Genomic DNA, 13593 nt, shown 5'->3' on the forward strand with positions numbered 1-13593 from the left:
TCTCCTCTCCTCCCTGTCTCTCCTCTCCCCCTGTCTCTCCTCTCCCCCCTGTCTCTCCCCTCCTCCCTGTCTCTCCCCTCCTCCCTGTCTCTCCTCTCCCCCTGTCTCTCCTCTCCCCCTGTCTCTCCCCTCCCCCCTGTCTCCCCCCCCTGTCTCTCCTCTCCCCCCTGTCTCTCCCCCCTGTCTCTCCTCTCCCCCCTGTCTCTCCTCTCCCCCCTGTCTCTCCTCTCCCCCCTGTCTCTCCCCCCTGTCTCTCCCCTCCCCCCTGTCTCTCCTCTCCCCCCTGTCTCTCCCCCCTGTCTCTCCTCTCCCCCTGTCTCTCCTCTCCCCCCTGTCTCTCCCCCCTGTCTCTCCCCTCCCCCCTGTCTCTCCTCTCCCCCTGTCTCTCCTCTTGCCCTGTCTCTCCTCTCCCCCTGTCTCTCCCCCCTGTCTCTCCTCTTGCCCTGTCTCTCCTCCCCACTGTCTCTCCTCTCCTCTTGCCCTGTCTCTCCTCCCCACTGTCTCTCCTCTCCTCCCTGTCTCTCCTCTCCCCCCTGTCTCTCCTCTCCCCCCTGTCTCTCCTCTCCCCCCTGTCTCTCCTCTCCCCCTGTCTCTCCTCTCCCCCTGTCTCTCCTCTCCCCCTGTCTCTCTCTCCCCCCTGTCTCTCCTCTCCTCCCTGTCTCTCCTCTCCCCCTGTCTCTCCTCTCCCCCTGTCTCTCCTCTCCCCCCTGTCTCTCCTCTCCCCCTGTCTCTCCTCTCCCCCTGTCTCTTCTCTCCTCCCTGTCTCTCCTCTCCCCCTGTCTCTCTCCCCCTGTCTCTCTCCCCCCTGTCTTTCCTCTCCCCCTGTCTCTCCTCTCCCCCTGTCTCTCCTCTCCCCCGTCTCTCTCCCCCTGTCTCTTTCCCCCCTGTCTCTCCTCTCCTCCCTGTCTCTCCTCTCCCCCCTGTCTCTCCCCTCCTCCCTGTCTCTCCTCTCCTCCCTGTCTCTCCTCTCCTCCCTGTCTCTCCTCTCTACCCTGTCTCTCCTCTCCCCCTGTCTCTCCTCTCCTCCCTGTCTCTCCTCTCTCCCCTGTCTCTCCTCTCCCCCCTGTCTCTCCTCTCCTCCCTGTCTCTCCTCTCCTCCCTGTCTCTCCTCTCCCCCTGTCTCTCCTCTCCTCCCTGTCTCTCCTCTCCCCCCTGTCTCTCCTCTCCCCCCGTCTCTCCTCTCCTCCCTGTCTCTCCTCTCCTCCCTGTCTCTCCTCTCCCCCTGTCTCTCCTCTCCCCCTGTCTCTCCTCTCCCCCCTGTCTCTCTCTCCCCTGTCTCTCTCTCCCCTGTCTCTCTCTCCCCCTGTCTCTCCTCTCCCCCCTGTCTCTCCTCTCCCCCCTGTCTTTCCTCTCCTCTTGCCCTGTCTCTCCTCCCCACTGTCTCTCCTCTCCTCCCTGTCTCTCCTCCCCCCTGTCTCTCCTCTCCTCCCTGTCTCTCCTCTCCCCCTGTCTCTCCTCTCCCTCTGTCTCTCCTCCCCCCTGTCTCTCCTCTCTCCCCTGTCTCTCCTCTCCTCCCTGTCTCTCCTCTCCTCCCTGTCTCTCCTCTCCCCCTGTCTCTCCTCTCCTCCCTGTCTCTCCTCTCCTCCCTGTCTCTCCTCTCCTCCCTGTCTCTCCTCTCCTCCCTGTCTCTCCTCCCCCCTGTCTCCCCTCCCCCCTGTCTCCCCTCCCCCCTGTCTCTCCCCTCCCCCCTGTCTCTCCTCTCCTCCCTGTCTCTCCTCTCCCCCTGTCTCTCCTCTCCCCCCGTCTCTCCTCTCCTCCCTGTCTCTCCTTTCTCTCCTCTCCCCCCTGTCTCTCCCCTCCCCCCTGTCTCTCCCCTCCCCCCTGTTTCTCCTCTCTACCCTGTCTTTCTCTCTTCTCCCCCGTCTCGCCTTTCCCCCCCTGTCCACTATCTCTCCCACAGTGTGCCCCATCAGGGAAACATCCCAGTCTGTCAGGGCAGCTGAGCTCCAGCAGCAGCCCTCCCATGGGAACCCCCAAGTCACAGAGCGGCACCCCCAGACCGGCCTCTGTGGTAGGGAGCCACCTCCAGGCTGCGGGAAGCAGGACCCCCTCTTCCACGGGCCCCCCCGACTCTGAGCCCCCCCAGACCAGACCGGGGGGTCTTGGAGCCTCCAATAACATTAGCGGTACTCCCTCCCACCAGCCAGGGAACTCAGTAGCACCTATACCATCTGGCCCCGGCCCAGGCCCCGCGGGTGGAGGTCGTGGAGGGGAGGGGAAAGGGGTGCTGCCTCACCCCAGCGCGAGGGTGTCTCCGTCGGGTAGCCCCTCGGTGCTCTCAGCCCACCTGCAGGTGGACGTGGGGGCGAGGGGCGGGGGTGGTCCGGGCGGTAACGGGGGAGACGGGGGAGACAGGAGTCTGTCTAAAGAGCAGCTGGAACACAGAGAGAGGTCTCTACAGACCCTCAGGGACATCGAGAGGCTTTTGCTCCGCTCCGGGACAGCAGGGGGCGCCGGAGAGCCGCCGGGCCCCGACAACAACCCCAACAATGTAAACAAAATGAACACAGACGTTAGTGGCGGCGGTCCGCTGGAGGACGGGGAGAATAGCGGGAATAATAACGATACTAACAACATGTTGGGCAAGATGAAGAAGTACGAGGAGCCTCTCAGGTCCATCATCTCCCAGACGCAGCAGCTGGGGGGGGCCGGGGGGATGGACGGCTCTCCCATGGGGGGTCCCCACCACCCCGACCACCACCTCCACTCCCCCGGGGGCCTGGACATGGGGCCCCTGTTGGGTCCTGACGGGTTGACCCCGGAGCAGGTAGCCTGGAGGCAGCTGCAGGAGGATTATTACCAGGAGAAGAGAAGGCAGGAGGAAATTCAGCCTAATCCTCACACACACCCACAGCACTTCAGATTGATGCAGGAGATGGGCCCTCCAATTATAATGAGGGGTCCCCCTCCGCCATACCACAGCAAGCCTGGGGAACAGCAGTGGGGGCCAGGGGGGCCCATGATGGGTCCGGGAGGGATGGGACCGGCTGGGATGGGGCCGGGTAACCCTCGGATGATAGATATGCACCAGGATGGGCCCCGGGGTCCACGGTTCCTGGGCCAGATGCAGAGGGGTCCCCCTGGGGGAGGGGGTTTCCCGAGCAGTCCTGGAGGGGTGTTATCCATCGAGGGTCTCAGCCCTCAACGGGCAGCCAGACCAGGCATGTGGATAGAGGACCTGCCCCCCAACATGATGGGTGGTGGCAGGGGGCCTTTCTACCATGGGGGGCCAGGTGGGGGACCCCCCCAACACATGCAGGGTGACCCTGAGCGCCTGTTGACCCGGGAAGATATGTTCCGCATCATGGAGAAGAGGCAGCTGCAGGGGCTCCACCACCTGGAGCTGGAGAGGATAGTCCAACAACAGCAGCAGGGTATGGGGGGCCCCAGGATGATGGAGGGGCCAGGGGGGTTCCCCAACCAGGGGATGGGCCGAGGCCCAGGATCAAGGGGGGACCCCATGGACTTCCATGGGTCCAGAGAGATGATGGGGTCCCCGGGCGGTGGTGTAGGAGGAGGGGGGCCCCAGATGAGAGATCTGGTAGACTCCTCTCTCGGCCCCGGGGGAATGAACATGAACGTTAACATGATGAACCAGCAGCAGCAGCAGCAGCAGATGATGCTGCAGAAGCTGAGAGGAGGAGGAAGAGGAGGAGGAGGGCCGCTAGAGGGGCCTCTAAGGGACTTGCTGAGCCAGGAGGACATCGCTCGGATCCGGGCCGCCCAGAATGATGCAGGACGTGGAGGGAATAAAGCGATGCTCCACTTCCCTAACCAGGGGCACTTCCCTGGGGGACCGGGAGGAGGCGATGGGGGTTACCTCCATGGGCCCGGGGCTAACATGTTTGGGTTGCCTGACCAGCATGGTGGCGGGCCTCACATGGGGGGTACGTCTCGCCTCAGCCACATGCCCATGGGGGGCAGTGGTGGTGGGGGGGGACCCCGGGGCGCAGAGCTCGGCCCTCACCACCCTTCGGACCTGTCCATCAACGTGAACCCCGGTATGGTCTCCCCGGCGATGCCCCCTCCCCCTCACCAGCTCAAGTCTCCATCCCTCAACCAGGAGCCATCGCCTCTCATGAACTCCCCCGCCGCGGGACTTAAGTCCCCCTCTCAGATATCCTCCGCTGGGGGTCCTCAGAGCCAGCAACACCCCTTACCTCCTGCCTCTGGGGCCGGGACCCCTTCCTCTTCCTCCATGAAGTCTCCCCAGGTGATGGGCCCCTCCCTGGGGCTGCGCTCCCCCTCAGACTCCCCTGGACGTCTGAAGTCTCCAGCCATGGTGCCGTCTCCGGGCTGGACGTCCTCTCCGAAGACCGCTCTACCCAGCCCTGGGGGACTTAGCAGTGGGAAGGGGCTTGGGAACGGAGGCAGCAGCTCCACAGAGACCGGTAAGAGCTAGACACAGGAAATGTCCCAGCCTACAAGACATGTAACCCCTGATAAGAACAGGGATCACTGACTGTTCTATCACTACATTTTACTATAGCCTGTCTTGAATCCCTCCTTTAGATCAGGAGCTTGAAGAAAGTCTTTTATTTTTTTATTTTTTTATTTTTTATTTAACTAGGCAAGTCAGTTAACGGGATGATATGACAGCCAGTGAAAGTGCAGGGCGCCAAATTCAAACAACAGAAATCTCATAATTAAAATAAAAAAAGTAAAAAAAAGTATTTCACACCATTTTAAAGATACACTTCTTGTTAATCCCACCAAAGTGTCCGATTTCAAAAAGGCTTTACAGCGAAAGCACCACAAACGATTATGTTAGGTCACCGCAAAATCACAGCCATTTTTCCAGCCAAAGACAGGAGTCACAAAAAGCAAAAATACAGGTAAAATGAATCACTAACCTTTGATGATCTTCATCAGATGACACTCATAGGACTTCATGTTACACAATACATGTATGTTTTGTTCGATAAAGTTAATATTTATATCCAAAAACCTCAGTTTACATTGGCGCGTTATGTTCAGAAATGCCTCCAAAATATCCGGAGAGAGCCACATCAAATAACAGAAATACTCATCATAAACTTTGATGAAAAATACATGTTTTACATAGAATTAAAGATACACTTGTTATTAATGCAACCGCTGTGTCAGATTTCAAAAAGCTTTACGGAAAAAGCACAATATTCAATAATCTGAGAACAGCGTTCAGCCACAAAAGGAAGCCAGACAGTTACCCGCCAAATTGTGCAGTCAACAAAACTCATAAATAGCATTATAAATCTTCACTTACCTTTGCTGATCTTTGTCGGAATGCACTCCCAGGACTCCCACTTCCACAAGAAATGTTCGTTTTGTTCGGTTATGTCCATCATTTATGTCCAAATAGCTCTTTTTTGTTAGCGTGTTTGGTAAACAAATCCAAAGTCAGGAAGCATGTTCACTAAAAAGCAGACGAAATGTCCAAAAGTTCCGTAACAGTCAGTAGAAACATGTCAAACGATGTATTGAATCAATCTTTAGGATGTTATTAACATAAATCTTCAATAATGTTCCAACCGGAGAATTCCATTGTCTTCAGAAGTGCGATGGAACAGAGTTCCCTCTCATGTGAACGCGCATGGTCAAAGGATGGTCAGCTCATGATAGACCTTACTCATTCCTGTCTGCTTCGGGCACACTTCACAGTAGAAGCATCCGACAAGGTTCTACAGACTGTTGACATCGAGTGGAAGCCGTAGAAAGTGCAAACTGACCCATATCCTATCATGTATATTCGATAGGCGATGAGTTGAAAACCTTCAAACCTCAGAATTCCCACTTCCTGTTTGGATTTTTTATCAGGCTTTTGCCTGCCATATGAGTTCTGTTATACTCACAGACATCATTCAAACAGTTTTAGAAACTTCAGAGTGTTTTCTATCCAATACTAATAATAATATGCATATATTAGCAACTGGGACTGAGGACTCTACTTTTTCTTACAAATGTAATAAAACATTTTTTTTATATAACTAAAATATAGTCATGGGTGTGTTTAGTAAGTATGAATAAATAATAAATATGAAGTATTTTACACCTTTGTTTAGACAAGCCTAAATTAGCTCAGGAGTAAAACGTGCCTTTACAAATCTTTTAAGTTATATCTGATAAATAAATATATAAATGATATGGGTTTGACATGATTTCTGAATGACTTATCAGGCGGAAAATATCTGTCAGGTCCCTCAGTCAAGTATTGAATTTCAAGCACAGATTCATCTACAAAGATCAGGGAGCTTTTTCGAAAGCCTCATAAAGAAGGGCAGTGGTTGGTAGATGGGTAACAATAACAAATCAGACATTAAATATATCTTTAAGCAAGTTTATTTATCTTTATGTTCGAGTTAATAATGTATACACACTACATGACACAAAAGTATGTGGACACTTGCTCGTAGAACATCTCATTCCAAAATGATGGGCATTAATATGGAGTTGGTCCCCCCTTTGCTGCTATAACAGCCTCCACTCTTCTGGGAAGGCTTTCCACTAGATGTTGGAACATTGCTGCTATAACAGCCTCCACTCTTCTGGGAAGGCTTTCCACTAGATGTTGGAACATTGCTGCTATAACAGCCTCCACTCTTCTGGGAAGGCTTTCCACTAGATGTTGGAACATTGCTGCTATAACAGCCTCCACTCTTCTGGGAAGGCTTTCCACTAGATGTTGGAACATTGCTGCTATAACAGCCTCCACTCTTCTGGGAAGGCTTTCCACTAGATGTTGGAACATTGCTGCTATAACAGCCTCCACTCTTCTGGGAAGACAATCTGGATGGAAAATTACTGAGGATAAAAGCAGACATTCTATTTGCCATATCTTCTATTTAAGCCTACTAGAGATCGTGTGCCCTCAGGCCTGGAGGGAAGCTAAAGTCATTTGTCTACCCAAGAATAGTAAAGCCCCCTTTACTGGCTCAAATAGCCAACCAATCAGCCTGTTACCAACCCTTAGTAAACTTCTGGAAAAAATGGTGTTTGACCAGATACGATGCTATTTTACAGTAAACAAATTGACAACAGACTTTCAGCATGCTTGAAGGACACTCAACAAGCACAGCACTTACACAAATGACTGATGATTGGCTGAGAGGACTATCCCAAGGCAGCTGTCTAGGCCCCTTACCCTTTTCCATCTTTACTAACGTCATGCCACTGGCCTTGAGTAAAGCCAGAGTGTCTATGTATGCGGATGACTCAACACTATACACGTCAGCTACCACAGCGACTGAAATGACTGCAACACTTAACAAAGAGCTGCAGTTAGTTTCAGAATGAGTGGCAAGGAATAAGTTATCCCTAAAACTAAAAGCATTGTATTTGGGACAAATCATTCACTAAATCCTAAACCTCAACTAAATATTGTAATAAATAATTTTGAAATTAAGCAAGTTTAGGATACTAAACTGCTTGGAGTAACCCTGGATTGTAAACTGTCATGGTCAAAACATATTGATACAACAGTAGCTAAGATGGGGAGAAGTCTGTCCATAATAAAGCACTCTGCCTTCTTAACAACACTATAAACAAGGCAGGTCCTACAGGCCCTAGATTTTACCTTCTTAACAACACTATCAACAAGGCAGGTCCTACAGGCCCTAGATTTTACCTTCTTAACAACACTATCAACAAGGCAGGTCCTACAGGCCCTAGTTTCTACCTTCTTAACAACACTATCAACAAGGCAGGCCCTACAGGCCCTAGTTTCTACCTTCTTAACAACACTATCAACAAGGCAGGTCCTACAGGCCCTAGTTTCTACCTTCTTAACAACACTATCAACAAGGCAGGTCCTACAGGCCCTAGTTTCTACCTTCTTAACAACACTATCAACAAGGCAGGTCCTACAGGCCCTAGTTTCTACCTTCTTAACAACACTATCAACAAGGCAGGTCCTACAGGCCCTAGTTTCTACCTTCTTAACAACACTATCAACAAGGCAGGTCCTACAGGCCCTAGTTTCTACCTTCTTAACAACACTATCAACAAGGCAGGTCCTACAGGCCCTAGTTTCTACCTTCTTAATAACACTATCAACAAGGCAGGTCCTACAGGCCCTAGTTTCTACCTTCTTAACAACACTATTAACAAGACAGGTCCTACAGGCCCTAGTTTCTGCCTTCTTAACAGTACTATCAACAAGGCAGGTCCTACAGGCCCTAGTTTCTACCTTCTTAACAACACTATCAACAAGGCAGGTCCTACAGGCCCTAGTTTCTACCTTCTTAACAACACTATCAACAAGGCAGGTCCTACAGGCCCTAGTTTCTGCCTTCTTAACAACACTATCAACAAGGCAGGTCCTACAGGCCCTAGTTTCTACCTTCTTAACAGTACTATCAACAAGGCAGGTCCTACAGGCCCTAGTTTCTACCTTCTTAACAACACTATCAACAAGGCAGGTCCTACAGGGTCTAGTTTCTACCTTCTTAACAACACTATCAACAAGGCAGTTCCTACAGGCCCTAGTTTCTACCTTCTTAACAACACTATCAACAAGGCAGGTCCTACAGGCCCTAGTTTCTACCTTCTTAACAACACTATCAACAAGGCAGGTCCTACAGGCTCTAGTTTCTACCTTCTTAACAACACTATAAACAAGGCAGGTCCTACAGGCCCTAGTTTCTACCTTCTTAACAGCACTATCAACAAGGCAGGTCCTACAGGCCCTAGTTTCTACCTTCTTAAAAACACTATCAACAAGGCAGGTCCTACAGGCCCTAGTTTCTACCTTCTTAACAACACTATAAACAAGGCAGGTCCTACAGGCCCTAGTTTCTACCTTCTTAACAACACTATCAACAAGGCAGGTCCTACAGGCCCTAGTTTTGTCGTACCTGGACTACTGTTCAGTCGTGTGGTCAGGTGCAAAAAAAAAAGATTTAGGAAAATTGCAATTGGCTCAGAACAGGGCAGTACGTCTGGCACTTGGATGTACACAGAGAGCTAATATTAATAATATGCATGTCAATCTCTCCTGGCTGAAAGTGGAGGAGACATTGACTTCATCACTACTTGTATTTATGAGAGGTATTGACATGTTGAAAGCACTGAGCTGTCTGTCTAAACTACTGGCACACAGCTCAGACAGCCATACATACCCCACAAGACATGCCACCAGAGGTCTCTTCACAGTCCCCAAGTCCAGAACAGACTATGGGAGGTCCACAGTACTACATAGAGCCATGACTACATGGAACTCTATTCCACAGTACTACATAGAGCCATGACTACATGGAACTCTATTCCACAGTACTACATAGAGCCATGACTACATGGAACTCTATTCCACAGTACTACATAGAGCCATGACTACATGGAACTCTATTCCACAGTACTACATAGAGCCATGACTACATGGAACTCTATTCCACAGTACTACATAGAGCCATGACTACATGGAACTCTATTCCACAGTACTACACAGAGCCATGACTACATGGAACTCTATTCCACAGTACTACATAGAGCCATGACTACATGGAACTCTATTCCACAGTACTACATAGAGCCATGACTACATGGAACTCTATTCCACAGTACTACATAGAGCCATGACTACATGGAACTCTATTTCACAGTACTACATAGAGCCATGACTACATGGAACTCTATTCCACAGTACTACATAGAGCCATGACTACATGGAACTCTATTCCACAGTACTACATAGAGCCATGACTACATGGAACTCTATTTCACAGTACTACACAGAGCCATGACTACATGGAACTCTATTCCACAGTACTACACAGAGCCATGACTACATGGAACTCTATTCCACAGTACTACATAGAGCCACGACTACATGGAACTCTATTCCACAGTACTACATAGAGCCACGACTACATGGAACTCTATTCCACAGTACTACATAGAGCCATGACTACATGGAACTCTATTCCACAGTACTACATAGAGCCATGACTACATGGAACTCTATTCCACAGTACTACATAGAGCCATGACTACATGGAACTCTATTCCACAGTACTACATAGAGCCATGACTACATGGAACTCTATTCCACAGTACTACATAGAGCCATGACTACATGGAACTCTATTCCACAGTACTACATAGAGCCATGACTACATGGAACTCTATTCCACAGTACTACATAGAGCCGTGACTACATGGAACTCTATTCCACAGTACTACATAGAGCCATGACTACATGGAACTCTATTCCACAGTACTACATAGAGCCATGACTACATGGAACTCTATTCCACAGTACTACATAGAGCCATGACTACATGGAACTCTATTCCACAGTACTACATAGAGCCATGACTACATGGAACTCTATTCCACAGTACTACATAGAGCCATGACTACATGGAACTCTATTCCACAGTACTACATAGAGCCATGACTACATGGAACTCTATTCCACAGTACTACATAGAGCCATGACTACATGGAACTCTATTCCACAGTACTACATAGAGCCATGACTACATGGAACTCTATTCCACAGTACTACATAGAGCCATGACTACATGGAACTCTATTCCACAGTACTACATAGAGCCATGACTACATGGAACTCTATTCCACATCAGGTAACTGATGCAGCAGTAGAATCAGATTTTTTTTTTAAACAGGTAAAAATACACCTTATGGAACAGCGGGGACTGTGCAGAGACACACACATAGGTAGACACACACACACACACACACACACACACACACACACACACACACACACACATACACACTATACATACACATGGATTTAGTACTGTAGAACTGTGGTAGTGGTGGAGTAGGGGCCTGAGGGCACACAGTGTGTTGTGAAATCTGTGAATGTATTGTAATATTTTTCAATATGTGTATTTTTCAAATTGTATAAACTGCCTGGACCAACTAATTTGGGATCCATAATAAACCCCAGGAAGAGTAGCTGCTGCCTTGGCAGGAACTAATGGGGATCCATAATAAACCCCAGGAAGAGTAGCTGCTGCCTTGGCAGGAACTAATGGGGATCCATAATAAACCCCAGGAAGAGTAGCTGCTGCCTTGGCAGGAACTAATGGGGATCCATAATAAACCCCAGGAAGAGTAGCTGCTGCCTTGGCAGGAACTAATGGGGATCCATAATAAACCCCAGGAAGAGTAGCTGCTGCCTTGGCAGGAACTAATGAGGATCCATAATAAACCCCAGGAAGAGTAGCTGCTGCCTTGGCAGGAACTAATGGGGATCCATAATAAACCCCAGGAAGAGTAGCTGCTGCCTTGGCAGGAACTAAATGGGGATCCATAATAAACCCCAGGAAGAGTAGCTGCTGCCTTGTCAGGAACTAATGGGGATCCATAATAAACCCCAGGAAGAGTAGCTGCTGCCTTGGCAGGAACTAACGGGGATCCATAATAAACCCCAGGAAGAGTAGCTGCTGCCTTGGCAGGAACTAATGGGGATCCATAATAAACCCCAGGAAGAGTAGCTGCTGCCTTGGCAGGAACTAATGAGGATCCATAATAAACCCCAGGAAGAGTAGCTGCTGCCTTGGCAGGAACTAATGGGGATCCATAATAAACCCCAGGAAGAGTAGCTGTTGCCTTGGCAGGAACTAATGGGGATCCATAATAAACCCCAGGAAGAGTAGCTGCTGCCTTGGCAGGAACTAATGGGGATCCATAATAAACCCCAGGAAGAGTAGCTGCTGCTTTGACAGGAACTAATGGGGATCATAATAAACCCCAGGAAGAGTAGCTGCTGCTTTTGCAACAAGCTACTGGGGATCCATAATAAACCCCAGGAAGAGTAGCTGCTGTCTTGGCAGGAACTAATGGGGATCCATAATAAACCCCAGGAAGAGTAGCTGCTGCCTTGACAGGAACTAATGGGGATCCATAATAAACCCCAGGAAGAGTAGCTGCTGCCTTGACAGGAACTAATGGGGATCCTAATAAACCCCAGGAAAAGTAGCTGCTGCTTTGACAGGAACTAATGGGGATCCATAATAAACCCCAGGAAGAGTAGCTGCTGCCTTGGTAGGAACTAATGGGGATCCATAATAAACCCCAGGAAGAGTAGCTGCTGCCTTGGCAGGAACTAATGAGGATCCATAATAAACCCCAGGAAGAGTAGCTGCTGCCTTGACAGGAACTAATGGGGATCCATAATAAACACCAGGAAGAGTAGCTGCTGCCTTGGCAGGAACTAATGGGGATCCATAATAAACCCCAAGAAGAGTAGCTGCTGCCTTGACAGGAACTAATGGGGATCCATAATAAACCCCAGGAAGAGTAGCTGCTGCCTTGTCAGGAACTAATGGGGATCCATAATAAACCCCAGGAAGAGTAGCTGCTGCCTTGGCAGGAACTAATGGGGATCCATAATAAACCCCAGGAAGAGTAGCTGCTGCCTTTGCAGGAACTAATGAGGATCCATAATAAACCCCAGGAAGAGTAGCTGCTGCCTTGACAGGAACTAATGGGGATCCATAATAAACCCCAGGAAGAGTAGCTGCTGTCTTGGCAGGAACTAATGGGGATCCATAATAAACCCCAGGAAGAGTAGCTGCTGCCTTGACAGGAACTAATGGGGATCCATTATAAACCCCAGGAAGAGTAGCTGCTGCCTTGACAGGAACTAATGGGGATCCATAATAAACCCCAGGAAGAGTAGCTGCTGCCTTGACAGGAACTAATGGGGATCCATTATAAACCCCAGGAAGAGTAGCTGCTGCTTTGACAGGAACTAATGGGGATCCATAATAAACCCCAGGAAGAGTAGCTGCTGCTTTGACAGGAACTAATGGGGATCCATAATAAACCCCAGGAAGAGTAGCTGCTGCCTTGACAGGAACTAATGGGGATCCATTATAAACCCCAGGAAGAGTAGCTGCTGCTTTGACAGGAACTAATGGGGATCCATTATAAACCCCAGGAAGAGTAGCTGCTGCTTTGACAGGAACTAATGGGGATCCATAATAAACCCCAGGAAGAGTAGCTGCTGCTTTGACAGGAACTAATGGGGATCCATAATAAACCCCAGGAAGAGTAGCTGCTGCCTTGACAGGAACTAATGGGGATCCATTATAAACCCCAGGAAGAGTAGCTGCTGCTTTGACAGGAACTAATGGGGATCCATTATAAACCCCAGGAAGAGTAGCTGCTGCTTTGACAGGAACTAATGGGGATCCATAATAAACCTCAGGAAGAGTAGCTGCTGCCTTGGCAGGAACTAATGGGGATCCATAATAAACCCCAGGAAGAGTAGCTGCTGCCTTGGCAGGAACTAATGGGGATCCATAATAAACCCCAGGAAGAGTAGCTGCTGCTTTGACAGGAACTAATGGGGATCCATAATAAACCTCAGGAAGAGTAGCTGCTGCCTTGGCAGGAACTAATGGGGATCCATAATAAACCCCAGGAAGAGTAGCTGCTGCCTTGGCAGGAACTAATGGGGATCCATAATAAACCCCAGGAAGAGTAGCTGCTGCCTTGGCAGGAACTAATGGGGATCCATAATAAACCCCAAGAAGAGTAGCTGCTGCCTTGACAGGAACTAATGGGGATCCATAATAAACCCCAGGAAGAGTAGCTGCTGCCTTGTCAGGAACTAATGGGGATCCATAATAAACCCCA

General features: G+C 49.8%; 1 protein-coding gene across 2 annotated transcripts in view; it reads left to right on the forward strand.

Annotated features, from left to right (window-relative positions):
- Positions 1–13593, forward strand: part of bcl9l (bcl9 like) — a 305409-nt gene that overhangs the window by 288226 nt on the left and 3590 nt on the right. For both annotated transcript variants that reach the window (XM_055895132.1, XM_055895133.1), the window contains exon 7: positions 1901–4391. In XM_055895132.1, the coding sequence (XP_055751107.1) occupies positions 1901–4391 (2491 nt within the window). The remainder of the gene's footprint in view (positions 1–1900; positions 4392–13593) is intronic.

The sequence above is a fragment of the Salvelinus fontinalis genome, chromosome 33, assembly GCF_029448725.1.
Source record: "Salvelinus fontinalis isolate EN_2023a chromosome 33, ASM2944872v1, whole genome shotgun sequence".
In the NCBI taxonomy this organism is placed as follows: Eukaryota; Metazoa; Chordata; class Actinopteri; order Salmoniformes; family Salmonidae; genus Salvelinus; species Salvelinus fontinalis.